Source organism: Cloeon dipterum, chromosome 2 (assembly GCF_949628265.1).
Source record: "Cloeon dipterum chromosome 2, ieCloDipt1.1, whole genome shotgun sequence".
Lineage (NCBI taxonomy): Eukaryota > Metazoa > Arthropoda > Insecta > Ephemeroptera > Baetidae > Cloeon > Cloeon dipterum.
The window spans coordinates 26,208,422-26,225,074 of NC_088787.1; the positions used below are offsets into that span (position 1 = coordinate 26,208,422).

General features: G+C 42.4%; 2 protein-coding genes across 2 annotated transcripts; one reads left to right on the forward strand and one right to left on the reverse strand.

The window, feature by feature from the left end:
- The first annotated feature begins 1,023 nt into the window (after positions 1 to 1,023).
- Positions 1,024 to 2,227, forward strand: LOC135937860 (uncharacterized). The gene is made up of 2 exons (XM_065481164.1): positions 1,024 to 1,228; positions 1,491 to 2,227. The coding sequence occupies exons 1-2, from the start codon at positions 1,054 to 1,056 to the stop codon at positions 1,973 to 1,975; spliced, it is 660 nt and encodes a 219-aa protein (XP_065337236.1). The 5' UTR covers positions 1,024 to 1,053; the 3' UTR covers positions 1,976 to 2,227.
- Positions 2,218 to 16,216, reverse strand: LOC135937858 (zinc finger SWIM domain-containing protein 4-like). Its single transcript, XM_065481162.1, has 15 exons — positions 15,626 to 16,216; positions 9,952 to 10,072; positions 9,599 to 9,726; positions 9,154 to 9,297; positions 8,943 to 9,091; positions 8,243 to 8,721; positions 7,950 to 8,089; positions 7,049 to 7,435; positions 6,492 to 6,598; positions 6,124 to 6,431; positions 5,882 to 6,036; positions 5,441 to 5,752; positions 5,147 to 5,265; positions 4,865 to 5,083; positions 2,218 to 4,370 (listed from the first exon to the last, which is right to left on the reverse strand). Exons 1-15 carry the CDS (start codon positions 16,068 to 16,070, stop codon positions 3,855 to 3,857), a joined length of 3,729 nt encoding a protein of 1,242 aa, XP_065337234.1. The 5' UTR covers positions 16,071 to 16,216; the 3' UTR covers positions 2,218 to 3,854.
- Between the last annotated feature and the right edge of the window lie 437 nt (positions 16,217 to 16,653).

Consider the following 16,653-nt stretch of genomic DNA (forward strand, 5'->3'; position numbering starts at 1 on the left):
TTAGGAGTTTTGAATTTTCACTCCAATAATTGATATATTGGTGACAATAAAATTTGGGTTGCTCAAAAATAAACATTTAAAAGATAATTTTAAAAGCATTGAAGATTTAAAGGAATAATTTTAATTATCAAAAGGATTAAAAGCCTTAAAAAACGTAACCGTTATTAATACAAACGCACGTGTATAGAATTAATATAAAAATGGATAAAATCATTTTTATTATTTTTTTGTACGGCACACAACTTATGAAATGAATATTATATATTTGGAGTCAAACAGGTCAAAACTCTAACACAAAACAAAAAAATTATGTTCGTCTGTATAATGGTGGACGCGCTTTCCACTCAATCACACTTTCTTGCTCTGATGGGAAGAATCAATGTTAATGTCCTATATCCTACAGATAAGTGATGAGCATGTGAGTTGGTCAAACAGTGTGAGCTCTCCTTTGTTAGTATATATAAATATTTGTGACAGTATAAGAGGGTACAATAATTAATTATAACAAATATTATTTTCAGTGATCCATTATCGATCCAAAAATCCTATTAGTAAAAAAATAACCCAAATAATAATAAATGCAAGAAATACTGCTTGAAAATAAATAATCCCATTTTTTACCTTTTATAATTAATTAAGGTTAACAATCAAATTTCAATGAATTACTCTTAAGAAAACCACGTGATGCGTTACATGTGAACATGTTTATTTTATAATTCCATGTCTTTTATTTTATTCACATCAACTCGCAGCATTTTAATTTAATGCGCTTGCATATTTTTAAATAGTTTTCACGCCAGAATGCGGAGAAAGGTCAAGCTCGATTATTACAGAGCGGAGAGACACACACGCATTTCATAAATATAATTATTTTAATTTCGTTTATGTCAAAGCATTTAAAATGTATTATTCAAAAATATTGATAAGAATTTCCATACGATGACCTGAGGAAGTCGCATTATGCGCGAATAACCAGTTCCTTCCGTGTTTCCGGCCTTCCCAAAAGACGAACGTGTCTATAAAAGCAACACTGCGTGTTCTGGAGGTTTCAGAATGTTGTTCTTCTTCGTGCTGGCGGTGGTGACGCCGATCTTCGGCGTCTACGCTGGCGTCGACATAGTGCACGCGCTTCTCGTGCACGAGGAGCACATTGCGCCTACTCCGAGGACGCTGGCCAAATTTGTGGACGAGTTGCTGTCGATCAAACAACAACCAAAAAGATATCATGGTACAGTAACTACATATTTTTCTTGTAATATTAAATCAGCAGAATTTAAATCTTAATTTTTGAAAATTTGAAAATTTAACTTAATTATAGGGTTTTTATGGATCGTTGTAGTTTTTGGCTAAGGCTCAATAAGATAGTTTCCTTGAGAAAAATAACGAAGAACAACCTTGAGAAATCCAAGTATTTTAAATAAATAATTAAGGAAACTTTGGTTATTTCATATTGTTGTATTTAAATTAATTTTGATGACAATGGATTTCAGGGAGCCAGCAGTCCAACTATTATTTCTCTCCCTCTCCTTGGATGGGTCGACGACAGCCTAAACAGCAGGTGCATCATCATTACCGACCCCCGTTAAAGGAGCGACCTTTACCTGTCAACAAATCACCGCTAACCTACTCTCCCCCATTGATCATCTATTCATCGCCGCCGACCTATTCATCCCCACCAACCACCTTTTCACCACCGCCGGTGTACTCACCCCCTCCAACAAATGCTCCTCCGCCGACCTATTCGTCACCCTCTCCTTCGACAGAACGTCCCATCCCCGAGTATCGAGCTCCGCCACGGCCGACCATTGAGCCTCAGTTCGAGTTGCCTTTACCAGCCATCGAGGTTGAGCCGCCAGACGAGGAGCCGCAGCACTGGCCAGCGCCGCCAGAGGACGAGCTCCCACCGGCGCCCAAGCCAATTCCCACTTTTAAATCTCGGCCCAGCAAGAATAATGGTCGCGGCCGAGGCGAGTAGAAGTACAAAAATTGAGATTTCCGTGTTTTTAATTTTAATTTTTCAGGTGGTAGAAAACTCAATTCAAAAGGTCACCGAGAAACAGGTTCAGCAGGACAGAGCAAGACTCCTAGCAGGGAAGAGTACAAGCGGTTGATTAAATTTTTCCTGACCGCTTTTGATAGCAGGTACTGATTCCATTGATGTTAATTTAATTGTAATTTTTATTTACATGTTGAGTTGTAGACAGAAATAAAATTGAGTTATTATTTGTTTGAAAAGTTTCACTTTATTCTACAAGATAAAAAAGAGAAACCAAATTGAAAATATTCATTGCGTGTCGATCTGCACTCAAAATACTCGAGTATTTTTGTATTCATCAGAGCATACACAAACAACAGGGCGCTGGTCAGCGCTACACACTAAAAATACAAAAGTTTTATCACAACACCGCATTGCAAACTTTCCTTTGAGTTATCTTGTAAATTTCATTAGGTTACTTATTCCGGCCAAATCAAGGAAGCCGTTTTGGGTTTTTCACAAATTGCATCTCACTTTATAATATACACAATATACAGCGTTTTGTCAGGCGAAGGTGCCCTGAAAAGGTACCTCCAACTAGCATAAATGCTATTTTTAATGGACAGTAGATTATTTTGCGTTCGTTTTGAAACCTTCGCCAAATTGCATGCATTAAAGTTTGTTGACCTCAGGTTTCTCTATTATTAATTTGTGCTATCGAATTTGATTCGGCGTGCCGAAGTTCGATCAAAAATAAACCCAACATTTATTTTACAGACCTGGTGGTCTCGCCTAAAAATCAAATGATGTCTTTAAGAAAATTGATAATAATTTATAATACATATTGGCGGCCAATCAAAGAAAGACGCGAGTGATATGTTGACAGAAGACAAGAAGAATAATTGATTAACCAGCTGCCACTTCACTTGAATCGTAGAAGTTATCTCCAGATAGTATCGGTGAAAGAAGAGTCAAAGATCAAAGCTTAGAAACTCAGCCAACTTACACAAATAAATTATTAACACATACATATCAGTGGCAATGATGGCAACTTTAAACCAACTTTGAGCTCAACGAAAATATGCACAATGTGTAGTTGGTTCAATGGAAAATTAAATAACTTAAAATCTTATAATAATTGAAACACATTTGCCATCATTGCTAAAAAAAGGCAACAGCTTCTTATAACTAATGAGAACGGAATATTATTACAATCAATATAAATATGAATGTGTAAATAGATATCGGAGATCAACAATTATTGTAGCCTATCTACATCCTGAGATTTTCTTTCAATTTACATTTACAGGTTGCATTGTGGTGAAACATTTTGGCTATGCTTGAAGTCTCTTCGACGCACCTCCAGCATGACATGCACAAAGTCGCAGCCGCTCTTTCCATACAGTAAATCAATCATTGCCAAATAAAAAAATGATTAAATTCAGCAGGATAGGAAGAAAGATAATTTCCTGCATTTTATTATTTTTTAAAGTGAAACCAAGTTACAGGGGTTAGGATGTGCACATAAAAATAATAATAAAAAAAATTGATGGCAGTTGCCAGAGAATAAAGTTATTTAATATCATACGCAAATCATCATAGGAGGTAGAAGCTATAATAAAGGTATTTGTGTTTAAAATATTTGGAAAGAACTGGTGGCGACAGGCGGCATCTCGAGGGCGAAAATACATATTGCAAAGAGGGAGATCCAGCGCGTCCGTTTCTTATCACCCAAAAATAGAATGGAAGCCAAAGAGGTCAGCTGTTTGCGAGGCAAATCAAAAATAGCCATTGCGAATCAATAAGGAAAAACGATTTTTCTGAAAAGCAGTCTCTGAAACGCGCAGACCTAATTTCAATGGGGGGGGGGGGGACAAGTTCAGCCAAAGCGCTCTTTGACCAAGTACATCAGCTTCTTTTTGCCCTTGTAGGCAACCTTCATGTTCTCGAGCAGCTGCGCGAACTGCGCGTGTCCGTCGTGCGCAAGGAAGAAGGTCTCGCGTGCCTTACCGAGAAACTCGATGAAGTCGCCATAGTGGCGAGGGCTGATGTGCGTCAGCCGCGAGTGCGTCGTGTTGATGAACGCAGAGATGGCGGCGTCGAGCAGCTGCTTGAGCGGCGGCCGCTCGTAGCTCAGCGGCTTAAGGCAGCGCCGCTTGCTGCTCAGGTGGTGGTGTGGCGGCGGCGGGTGCGTGCTGAGCAGGCCCAGCTCTGGCGAGCAGGTCGATACACTGCCTGGCGCCGTCATCGAGCACCGACGTAGAATGTCTGACAGCACAGTGGCGCACAACACGTTCTTGACTAGCAGCGGGATCATGTTGGTCAGCTCGGTTTTGCCCAGCGAGTGGCTCAGCGCGCACGCCCAGTGAATGTCGTTGATTGCTGGATGCGAGTCCTGCGGAGAAGAAAAATCCAGCAATTAGATTAAAAAAATTATATAATATAATAATATCATTAACATAAATTAGTTTATAATTTATTGGCGATTAGAAACGGAGGTCTTTAAGTAAAAATTACGATGACAAAATAATCATATGAGGTCAACGTTTGACAATGTGAATGGAAAACGTCCAAATTACTGATCTAAACATGAAAGCCGTGATTTCATCGCAATTAACAATAAATTAGAACAGGTTTGTTAATAGAAAATTTGAATTTATGCCTAACAAAATAACATGCATTTTTATTTTACGAATTTGTCAATCTGTAAAGCAATAGTACTACCAAAATACCAAAATTTAAAAATAAAAGGACTGAAAGGCTCATAGTAACTTACAAACTCTTATGAACTTGTATTTTCTATTTCTATTAGATCAGTCAGAAACAAAAACTCCAGTAAACGTGAAGAAAAATCAGAAAATTAAATTTACGAAAGATCTCACGACTCACCATATTGTAACCAAGTCTGACGTTCTTCATGGCTAGAATAGCAAGCTTGTAGGCACGCTGAGGATACGCCCTGTGCTCCATGTAGCGTGCGATGGTGAAAAGCTGCGACGAGGTCATGATACTCGCTGCCGCGTCAATAACGATCTGGTAAGCAGCTTCAAAAGAGCGGCCGTCGCTTTCGCACAGCGTCAGAGCATTCAAGGCACAATTCTGAGGATCCTGAAAGTTCAAATAGGCGTTAATACTGATGCACTGAGGACCGCATCAATGTGATCAACTTACTTTGGTGGCACACTGCAAGGCAAGAGTCCGGGCGCATGCGGACAGCTCGTCCCGTTGAGCAAAGTTAAGGCTTAACCGTACCATCGTGTTGTGAGACATGATGGTTGTCGCCACCGCACCTATAAAAAAAGAGATTTATAATACATGCTAAATAAAAAAATATAATTATTACATGAACATTTTTTAATTCTATATATATCAGTTTATTTTTTTGGTCAGTGAAGGATTTGTTAACAAATTGGCTAATCAATGTGGGTTAATCAGAATTTTAACGTGTGTATTAGCTGCTCCTACCTGTGGCCTCAGTGGGCGTGAACAGCTGGTACCAGTTACTAATGATCGAGACGAGGGCTTCGAGGCCAACCTCTGTGGCACAAGTCACAAGCCACCGCACCATTTCCCGTCGGCGCCAGTTCATTGAGGAAAGTGTCATCCGCATCACCTGCAGCCCAAGCTCAAATGCGACGTTTAGCAGAGTGTTGTGCCGGGGACCCCCTTCAGGGGTGGCCACTCTGAACACATCTTGCGCCAGGGAAAACAAATGTGACGAGCTGTGGATGTGCCGCTGAGAAGACTCGAGCACAGTGCGCAGACGCAATCCTTCGCCTGGAAATATGAGAAATGGGCATATTTCAAGTAATATTGTTTCGATCTTGAAACCAACAAAATGAAACTAATTAAATAGCAAAATTGATGTGTAAAGCTTTAAATTAACAAGTATCTGACCAAATTTACCTTTGGCGGCAGAAAGCATGGTGGAAGCTAGGGCGCACTGCTGCGTTTCTATATGTCCCAAGGTGAACCATCGTGGGTATCTTAGTGACAGAGAGGACACAGTGCCAGATCCTTCGTCACCACGACCGCCGCCATTTTCTTCCAATATTGGCAGTCTATGAAAACAAAAAGAAATAAGTTTTATCTCGGACCAAAAGATGGGACACAAAACTCTCGGCTAAATTCACGCTAAGTACACGAACCTCATAGCGCGAAGGCCGACTTCATATGCTAGGTCAGGGTAGTAGCTGAGCAGAGCGAGAAATAAAAACCGGGCAAAGGTGTGCATGGGCACAGATTCAGGTGGAATGCCTAGTCCGAGTCCAGAGGCAGGTCCGGCTTCCAGCAAGACAATAGCCTGTCTTCTGAGTACAGCCACCAGCGCGCGATCCAGCTCTATCTGCTGCAAACGACCAATCAGTCGCTCCTCTTGTTTGCAAACTTTCTCCTGTGCGTATGGACCGCTTGGCATCAATCTCTGCTGTCCTAGGCCGATGAGAGCTACTTCCACCTGTTGGTCAGGAAAAAAAGATCAAACCATCTGCACACAGACGCAATTAGGGAAACTCACCGCAAGGCTAAGGTAGGTCTCTGAACCATCCCGCGAACCAACCACGGGCACATGCATGTATCTCAGAGCAGAACTTGTACTGGTCACCTCTTCCTCAAAGGTTAGGTCTGCGAGAAATTGAGATGAATTGGTGGTAAAAACGAACACAGCAGTAAATTAAATTATTATAATTATGGAGCAATATTGAAATGTAAGCCCAAATAACAAGTATTGGGCCAAGTTTTCTCAGAGTTCAGTTGAAGAAGCAGGACTTGCAAGACCGGTTTTATGCCATTTTAGTTATATCATGGCGTAGTAAAATATTGAGTTGTACCGTTTGAGAGCGGTTTAGGAACTAAAGTTCAGCCACATGCAAGTTTTCTGTAAATAAGTAATTTACATTTCAAACAATTACATCCAAATTGTAAGAAACTACTAAATGGGAGCAATCTTTAAAATTTAATTAGTTTTAATGTAAGCTAAGTAATGTAAAATAATTAAACATTGAGCAGGGAAGATTTTACATAATGATCTTGATTTTCCACGCGCATGATTTTGATTAGAAAAGTTGTAATTACCGCAGAAGATAGTCGCCCTGGTAGGTGCTCCTGGGGGCAGAGAAGCTTCGGCCAAGGTCTCAAACAGGGTTATGACTGGGTCAAGCGAGTAGCCCTGCCAGAGATCACAGCCACTGCTGGCGTGGAGATTATTGCTAGTGCTAGCACCACCGCTGCACATGCCGGTGCCGCGTGTGTAGTGGTGGTAGCGGCTGTGTGGTGACGAGTGGTATGTGGCGGCTGTCGAGGTGCTTGGTCCCTGGTTGTGCAGGTCGTGCCACTTGCGCTGCGCCAGCAATTGCTGCTGCTTCATGGTACGCACAACCGCCACCGCCAGGCGCAGAGCCGCGTCCAGGTGGCCGTGCGAACGGAGTGCGTCAACGCGTGAAGAGGACACGGATAGAGCCTCTGAGAATATCAAGATTATTGATTAGTCAGATATGCATTAAGCTACAAACAATTTGCGACTTATATTTTTATTTATTTATGGGAAAGTTTCAACTTTTAGAAGGCCGACACATTTTTCACACCAAAATCAAAAGGTTGAGGGAAAAATGCTCACTTCTGAATAAAGTTGAAAAATGTTTGGACCCAATTTTCACAAGGCCAAACAGTGATGTTATTTTTGCAAGACTGAAAACGCATCTCATGCAGTCAAAGATAATTAATTTATTTGATGTATTCAATTATTTACGAAAATATAATTTTCCTACTAAAATTCGGGCTACCGAACGCGACCTTATTTTCCTATTCAACACAAAAATAAGTCTAGAAAAGACTACAATTTTTTCCAACTGAAATTTTAAATTAATGATGAATAAAAAGAGCAAAAAAATTTGAGTTCTCCGTAAGGGAATACAAATGAGAAAAGTCGAAGTAATTCATGCCTTGTATTTAAGAAATTTTAAATTACAACGCTTACCTTGCCACAGGGGCTGTCCTTGTGCGTTGAATATGCCAGAGTGGACAGCACTGTCTGGTACAAGACTGCAATAGTTGTCACTTGATAAAAGATGTTTCAGGTGAATGTTGTCCCAAGAAAGGCTTACTGCATCAATCGCTCTGCAAAAAGTAACTCAACATTAACTTTTCAATCAAACACAATTTCAGTGAAGAGCGTACAAAATAATTAGCGTTCAATCAAATAAAACAACAAAACTGACTTGGTAAAACATAATAAAAGTGAGCGTTGCATTATCAACGAACTATACTCACCTCTGGAAAATGGTTCTGGGCACCGATTGGGAAGTTTTACTGAAGTAATTGCATCGAGGGTTGTGCTGTCTGACGCGCGGAAGGGGATGGTAGACAGGTGCGTCGTCGTCGTCAGAGCTGCTGTCGTCGTCGGAATGCCTGCGCGAGGGTATCGGCTCTGGAGCGGCGTGGAGCCCTGAGGTGGCAGAGGTAGGCGGCACAGCGCGGAAGTCGTGGTCCTCGCGAGGGCACGCTTCCATTTGAGCCCACTTTGCCAGCATGTCACGCCACTGCTGCTTTTCCTGCTGAGTAGCGTGCGGGTTAAGCATGATGCAGACCCAGAGTGTGCCCAGCTGATCCCACAGCTGCCGACACTTGTCGCTCATGGACGAGCTCTGCGTCCTCCACATGGGCAGCCTGGGGTCTGCGAGGAACTGTTCCGTAATGAGAGTCAGCATCCTCGCGCCGTTTGAGTCACCCGCACGGAGCATTTCCCGTACCTGAGCACACAATGCAGAACGAAAAATGATTTAGTCAAATTTTTAAATCATAAAAATCCACTTAAAACGCATCTTGTAAAATATTGCTGACGACTACAAACACATCTGGAGAGTATTTACAATTCAAATTAATTTATTCGCAGCATAACTGTTGCGAGTTGAAACAGCAATCAGCTTCGATTAGTTTACATAAATCTAAATGAATAAAGAAAGAGGTTCACCTTCTCAAATAGCGAGTTGAGCTGCTTGTTGGCATTATAGTACTGGCCCTGGGAAAGGTAGGACCTGACCTGTTCGCAGACCTGTTCCTCGTCCAGGTGCCACGAATGTTCATCGTCAGCGCTGGCCCCGGCAGTCGGATCAGGTGCGCCTGTCGGCAAAAAGCGCATTCAGCACTTGACAGTCATCGATTCGGTCGGCGGTTTATTTTACCTGGAATGCGGTTGATTTCAGACCTCTGCTGGAGGATTTCATCGGCCAGCCTCTGGGCTGTGGGAAGCACTTCGGTGTGATGTTCCGAGATTAAATATTGCACGAATTTTTGCAGTTGCTGTCTGTCCATTTGCAGCAATGTTTCTGTGAAATTAAGAACGATATTTTTTCAATTTCAATGGGATTTCAAAAGAGTTTTTTTCGATTTAACAAATGGTGACAGCGGCATTGAAAATGTCTTTATAACTGTCACAAAAAGATTTTAGATGTTTAAAAAAGATTATATTCAATTCCCTGCTCACGGCATTGAAATTGTAGAAATATCATTTGAGAAAAGCAGGTATACTTATACCTGCTTGAGGAGACAAACAGTATATTTTTTACACTAGAGCGTCTCAGCTTTATTATTTCATATTTTTCCGGCGCAGGTTGAGAGAGCGTTTACCTGATATGGGCACCCTGAGGCGTACGACATCGGCACTGCGGATTCGGTAGAGGGAGAGTGCGACCACGTGTTGGCACCAGAAAATGTCCCTCGTGTCGCAGCTGCATGTCACAGCAGTGATCTTGCACCTGTCCGCGGTAAAAAGCAGACACAAGTCATTACCACTCAACCGCCAAGGGAAACGGCAAGCTGATTCAGCTGCGGCTCTCCCGTTGTATTATAATATTATTTGTGTGAAGGGGAAGGGAAGAGGCGTCAAGCCCACAATTACATACTGCCGCAGCGGTGCGGGTTATTTCCCTTTTCGAGAGAGGAGGCAGGTAATATTGGGTCATTTTTTTGCGGCTACGCACCTGTCAAAGGAGACGGACACTTTGAAAATTCTATCCTGCTCGGCGGTGGCGGCGGCAGGAAGCGTCTGGCCTAAGCCAACAACTGGCTTCGCAGAGTGCACCTCGCCGCTCAGGTGGAAGCCTGCGAACAAAAACAAACGGGAAATGAAGAAATGCTAATACAGCAAATCAAGCATGCAGCTGGCTGCTTTCGTTATTCGCTTAATGAGGATTTCAGTGGGGCCAAACGAATTATATGAGCACGGTACGAATTATGTTTGGTGGGTTCTGGGTTTTGACTAAACATGAAGAGCATATTATTTTTTGTTGTATGAAGAAACGTTTTATTTTAAGAAGTAAGCGTCTCAATAGCACACGCTATTCAGAAAAGATGTAAGTTGGTATGTGCTTTTTCGTTCAAGTAAGGCAGCCATACAAATTTTGTTTGTCAAGAGAATCTTGATATAAGATTTATCCTGAAATAATCCCAGTTTGAAAAGGGAAAATTGCTAGCCAGTAAAGGACACAATGATTTCTTTGTTGACCAATGATTTAGAAATAGAATTGAAAAATAATTGTACTAACTCCCTCGATTAGGATATAGAATTTCCCAACGAACTTTTACAAATAGTATTGTTCCCGCGCTTTGAAAAACGATAAGGATAAATAATTTCCCAACGGACGTTTTTCAAAAACTTCAATGTGTGGTGTTTCACATAATAGAATTCTCTTTGACTAACCATACCGTATAGCTCGGAAGTGGAAATCTTAAAACCTTTTGTCCAGAAAGTGCAATATAATAGTGAATATTGTTGCGGCCGACGCACCCGCCAGGCGCTCTTATTTGTTCGCCAGTTTCCCCTGATATATTTCTAAAGAAAATAAGTAAAACGTTGACAAAGGACCATGTGGGCCGCAGTCACTGAGCTTGAAGCACATTGAGAGCTTATGTGAAGTGAAAACGCAATTCGTGGATTCACATTTTAAAAGAAGCAATGAAACGAGCATTATTTATTGGCAGCAGTGTGTAAAAAATCCATAGTTTTCGTCCTGTTTAGCACGTTTTATTACAACAGGCGACCCCCCTTCGCGTGGAAATGTGCTGCAGACTTGAGATCTTAAAATTTCAGGTGAACAAACACTTCCTCTAAATTTGTTCTGCAAATGTGAACAAAGATAGATCGCCCCCCCCCCCCCTTGCGTAAAAAGCATTTAATTGGAGCCTAGTTTAAAGTTGAAAACATAATTAATAATTATATTCCACTAATGCCCAGAGCACATTAGTTTGTTTTGTATATTCTCAATATCAACTATCATATACAAGGAGTATGCAATTGTAAAGCAACTTTGGAAATAAAATATAAATTTGTTTACTTTCACTTTGTCAAACAATACAACATGACATGTTGTAATATCTCTATGCTATTTCAGCATATTATAAAATAAATTTTCGCAATTAATAATAGAATGGATAGGTAATTAAATTGATAAGAAGGGAATAATTAGATACCAAACTCAATACTTGTGCAATGATTAATGAGCAAACGTGGTGACCAGATGTCGATAAAATAACACAACAATGTAGCCGGAAGAAGATAATTTCTTTTGTAAATGTGAAACCGTGGCCCAAGGTCAAAACGACAGTTTCTCGGAAGCATCCCTTAAGAAAGGTCTATTGTATTAAGATCAGCAGGGTTTATTTTATCCATACACATTGTTCCATCATAAAAAAGGACATTGTCCACATGTAAATTGCAAGGAACCCAAATTCGACACGTACATCTGGTTGTTTGTAGAAGCAACAATAACAGCAATGTAGATTTATGACCATGTGAGGGAGTGTGACCCGTGTGACAGGACGCTGGGCTTGTGGTAGAGAGTAGGACACATAATTAGCGAGTCTACCAATGAGTGCATCGAGAAGAAGGACAAGATTCACTATTGGCTATTTCTTTCACCAACCAAATTTAAGATGTTTTCGGACGTGAGGAGAGCAGCTCTTCGTCCGAGGAAGGCAACAGCAGTCTTTTGAGACACCCCTGACTAAGAAGTCAAATCCTTGTCTTCTCAGTCAGTCCAAGTGAAGTGAAAGTGCTAACAGAGGCCACGGACTTAGCAAATAGGCCCGATCAGCACCTGTGGTTACTGAGTTCTGGATACAGGTTTTCAAGTGGGTTTTCCTGTGTCTGCGTCAAATCCAAATGGACAGAACTACTTTTCCTGCTCCCACACAGGAAAGGTGTAAGACAGCCACGATCTTCAACTAAATAGCCACAAGGACACTGTAAGAACATTTCTGCACCAGCAGAAGACAGCGCTTGCAAGGCCAGCACTAGAAGCAGGCAGCGAGAGCACAGCCAACTCATCTGTGAGTGACAAACAAACTTATCACACGTAAAAAGGTCATCTAAACTGTGAGTACACAACCAAGCCGCGAAGGAGTGCCTAAAGGACACAAAGTGAAAGACACACGAAGTTTAAACGCGCGAATTCGGGAAAGAACATTAATTTGTAAAATCATATGCACAAGTATTGAGATTCTTGATTGATCAATATACGTATTGAAACCGATCCATTCAGCTTTTATTTACTGCATGATCCTGCTTAACCATCTAAATCTGCTTTAATTAATTCTTCAATTATTAGTCGGTAATTGTCTTGATTAGTCAAGGAAACCAGAGGAATTGCTAATTAAACATTAATTTCACCTGAGAGTCTAGCAATCAACAGGAATCTTCACCTTAAAATTTCTACAGGTATTTTATTAATCACCGTAAGATTCACCTTGCTAAAAGAGACATTACAATGTCATGTAAAAAATATAAACTATGAGAAACATGCAAGAGTAGGCTGTTGACCAAGAAATTACACAATTTAAAGGATTAAGGGCGCATAGCGGATTTCGTTATGAGAAAACCCCCGACGAGAAAAGTGAGAAGCGAACTTTGAAGCAAGACTTCAGAAAGTTCCTTTAAATTTAAATCATTTTGAACAAAAAGTCAGAATAATTCGGCCAATGAAACGTTGGTATTTTTTTTAACTAATAACATACGTTTTTCTTGATACCTAAAGTGTATTTTAAGTTTCCCTTAATAAATCGCTGGATTTTCTCCCTTATAAGAGAGGAATTCCTGTGTAGTGCACGCTCATCTCCCTTCAGAGACGCACACATGGCCGCGAGTGCAGTGGGAGAGGTCGGAGGAGAGAGAATTTCATGCTCTGCGTGGGACTGATGCTGTGTGATGATGCAGGGGGTCGGTCGGGTCGGTCTGTAAACGCATCTGCGGCCAAAATGCCTCTCTCTCTCCTACCGCTGACCGCCCCATCGCATCCAGAGTCGAGACGCCAAGAAAACTGAACGGAGAGGAAACAGGCGCCAACGCCAACACTATGAAAATATTCCCTTTTCGTCCCAGCAACGGTGCAAAAAACGGTTTTGTGGCAGGTAACGAATATCGAAAAATTGACCGAGATGAGGTTTAAAAATATTAAATTTATGAGTTAATTCAGTGAAATTAATTTTTTTAATATTACTGCTTGTCAATTGTGTCAAGGCCAGACGATTTTTGTGCGTGTTTTTACAAGCAATGTGTGCGTATGAACGTAAAATACGACTATAGGATTTTTTGAAATTTCAAAGAGTTTAGTCTCAAATTAATTCTAACTGAGAGACATTTTAACTAATTATTATTGTTGTTTCTTTCAATAGAAAATGTCGTAAACCCGAATACGAAATACTTAAACGCAGTAAAAACCACCGCATTAAAGAACTAACTTGCACTATCTGCATGGGAAAATAGCTTTGAATCGTAGGAAGTTAATAAAATCAAGTCAAGGGTGAGTGTGAGTACAGAACCACGTCAACATTTTTTACGACACCACAGATAAACCCTGATGAGATTGTCGGTCTCTAAGAAAGAATGACAAGTAAAGTAGTGTCCACGATAGTGCTAAGCAGTTTCAAAATCGACATTCAATATTATCGAGTGATAACTGTAGACATAACGACATTTTTTAATCAAAAATTATTTCTGCGCAGGAAATATTTTGAGACCGACGCAGCGTAGAAATATTTTTTCATAGTGTTTTCACATTGAGAAACTAGTTGCTAAGAATGTGCTCGCAAATTATTGAGTCAAGACGCCGATAATACTGCCGAGTGAAATAACTTGCTGTGCAATAATGTAATGATTAGGATGTGTAAATATAGGTTAGGAGAGTTTCTCGTTGATTTAACAGCTGGAAAAAACGAAACGAACAAAGTGAGTTGGTAGCATCAAGAAAGAATTCCCAACTCTGTAACGAAAGCCATTAAATTCGCGTTTTTGAGAGAGATAGAGGATGGAATGGACGAGAAGCAACATTACATTAAAAGTTATTGTTACAGCAGCTGTGTTTGCCAACAACTCAGTATTTCGCTAACATTGTTCCTCAGGAAAGCAACACTGAGCAATGTAAAATTTCATAAAGCTTATCTTTTCCAAAGAAAAAAGTATTTCGAAACACATATTTCCAAAGAAAATCGAACATTCAATAGGATTTACATTCTTCTGAAAAAACATTTTCTTTGTAGTGAACGCTTGATGAACTCAAAAACTATATTTTTGTGTCCTTCAAGGTGTGAACAATACACAAGGGGAGAGGATTACAGGTTTGAACCATCACCTATTATGTTGGGACAAATATGTTTTGTCAACACCAATCTCTATTTTGTCGGACAAAGGTCAAAACTTGACAATGAAAGCTGAAAGCGTCACAATTAGATCCTGCTGTGTGACAAAATTCTTTACAACTTTAGAACCCATGCTTTTGAAAAGCATACACAATTCCTAAAGAGATCGGTCGAGGAAAAAGGGGAAAAAGGATAGCTTAAATAGGGCGAAAATCTCCAGAAATTTAAGAACGCGACCGCGCGGATTGCAATGAAAGCGAGTGGGGTGCTTTTCCTCTTGCCGCTCTCCTGCCCCGACAACAAACACGCTCACATCACACACACATGCACTTTAATCTGCCGCTATCTGCGACTGCGCCTTCAGAGGAGAGCAATAATAATTTTCCTCTGAGGGTTGATTTATTTATTTATTCCCCGACGCGTCGGCGCCCGCAATTATTTTTCCTCCTGAAGCCTGTTTCTTCCTAGAACGAGCGGAGATTTCACCGACCCGGCTAGACAGGCAGCATAATTTAACTTTCCCAAAACCAAAACTCCACTCAAAGGAAATTCCCAGGAAAAAACCGGTGGTGCTGACTCATCGAGGAAGCGCTTTGAGGAAAAATGAGCAGCGTCGTGGAATTCGAGATAAAATTTATAGTCCATGTTCTGGGAGGGAGGAGGCGGGTTGGGGCTCTGCCGAGAAAAGTGCTGGAAAAAAAACGTGTAAGGGAAACGGAGATGATTGGTCGGCCGCAGCAGTAATTGTAATTACACTCTACGTGCCCAAGAAACGACAACCGAGAATTACGGTGGGGCAGGCAGGCAGGCAGTCAAGGCAGAGGTCGGCGAGCTTTCCTCCAGCATTCCCGTTAATTTTAAATCGACTCACTTTCCAGCAAATCGCAATTTTATTCGAGCTTTTTCGATCGACTGAATATTAATGAGCATTATGGGGGAGAGGAAAGGACGGCAATGGCAATTACGCGCACTGGCGCAGCAGCCGAGTGTCAAACGCCAAGTGCGAGGAAAAAAGGCACTGACCGACTTGGAGGACGTTGGTAACGCATCCGGCCTCCAGCAGCTTGAGGCCCTTGTAGAAGGCCTGGTTGTGGCTGTCGGCGGGGGCGGTGTGCACCTGCGCTAGCGACGAGTACATGCAAATGTCACCCTCGTCCCTTGGGAAGGACCAGAAGATGATGCGTCGCTGCACCGGCTCGGGGATGCGCTGGTAGCGCTGTTCGATCCGCTGGAAGGCCACCTTCTCGGCCACCAGCCGCGCACAAATGTCCAGCAGCGAGTCGGGGGTGGCCCCGGAGGCGGCGGCTCTTGGGGGCGGCGCGCCTCCGCAGCAGCCACCCCGCAGGCCGCAGCATGCCATCGCCTTGGCCCTGCGCAGCGCCTCGGCGGGCGCCAGCAGCGGGGGCGGCGGCGGAGGCGGCGGGGGCGGCACGCTGCTCCGCCGCGAACAGCACTGCCTCCGCGCCATTGATCCCGTACGTTCACTCTCCACTAGCTTCACTCTCAAAATGGCCTCTTACTACGGCCGAATCCGCTCCGCCTGTGGCGGCAGCACCGGCGCTCCTGCGACTAATGCCTGCGCCTTCCGCACGCACACTGACTCAACTCTCATTACTCTCTGGTCTCCGCCGCACCCGCTGTCTCGGGCTCCGCACATTGCGAAGCAGGTGGTGGATCGGCTCACCGCTGACGCGCGAAATTTTCAAAACTCTGCAGCCCTCACGCGCTCCTCTCAACACTCGCGCCACCGCTCCCCTCCACTCCTGACACCTGTTTCGTGTCCCTCCTTGTTTAACCAGGAACCAGGCATTTAAAAAACTTGCTGCTGCTGCTGCGTTGCCGATCTGTGCAGCACGTAACATCCCTCGGCCAAGTTTTTATGTTACTGATACTACGACCGCGCAGGAGGGGAGGCAAGGGGCTACGAAGCTACACCCGTAACGGAGAGAATCTCATTTTCCTCTCGCTCGCTCGTTTTCCCACTGGCACTTAAATGAGAGCTGCCGCTGGCGCCGTAAAGGCAGAGGAGAAGCAGTGCGATGCGATGGGAA

What these genes read in the sequence shown, in the direction of transcription:
- LOC135937860 (XM_065481164.1), top strand. Translation starts at nt 1,054, where the DNA reads ATGTTGTTCTTCTTCGTGCTGGCGGTGGTGACGCCGATCTTCGGCGTC. An exon ending in ACAACCAAAAAGATATCATG is followed by an intron (nt 1,229 to 1,490) that starts GTACAGTAACTA and finishes AATGGATTTCAG; the next exon opens with GGAGCCAGCAGTCCAACTAT.
- LOC135937858 (XM_065481162.1), bottom strand. Translation starts at nt 16,070, where the DNA reads ATGGCGCGGAGGCAGTGCTGTTCGCGGCGGAGCAGCGTGCCGCCCCCG. An exon ending in TGAAATCAACCGCATTCCAG is followed by an intron (nt 9,092 to 9,153) that starts GTAAAATAAACC and finishes TTTTGCCGACAG; the next exon opens with GCGCACCTGATCCGACTGCC. An exon ending in TCAGACTTGGTTACAATATG is followed by an intron (nt 4,371 to 4,864) that starts GTGAGTCGTGAG and finishes TCTTCTCCGCAG; the next exon opens with GACTCGCATCCAGCAATCAA.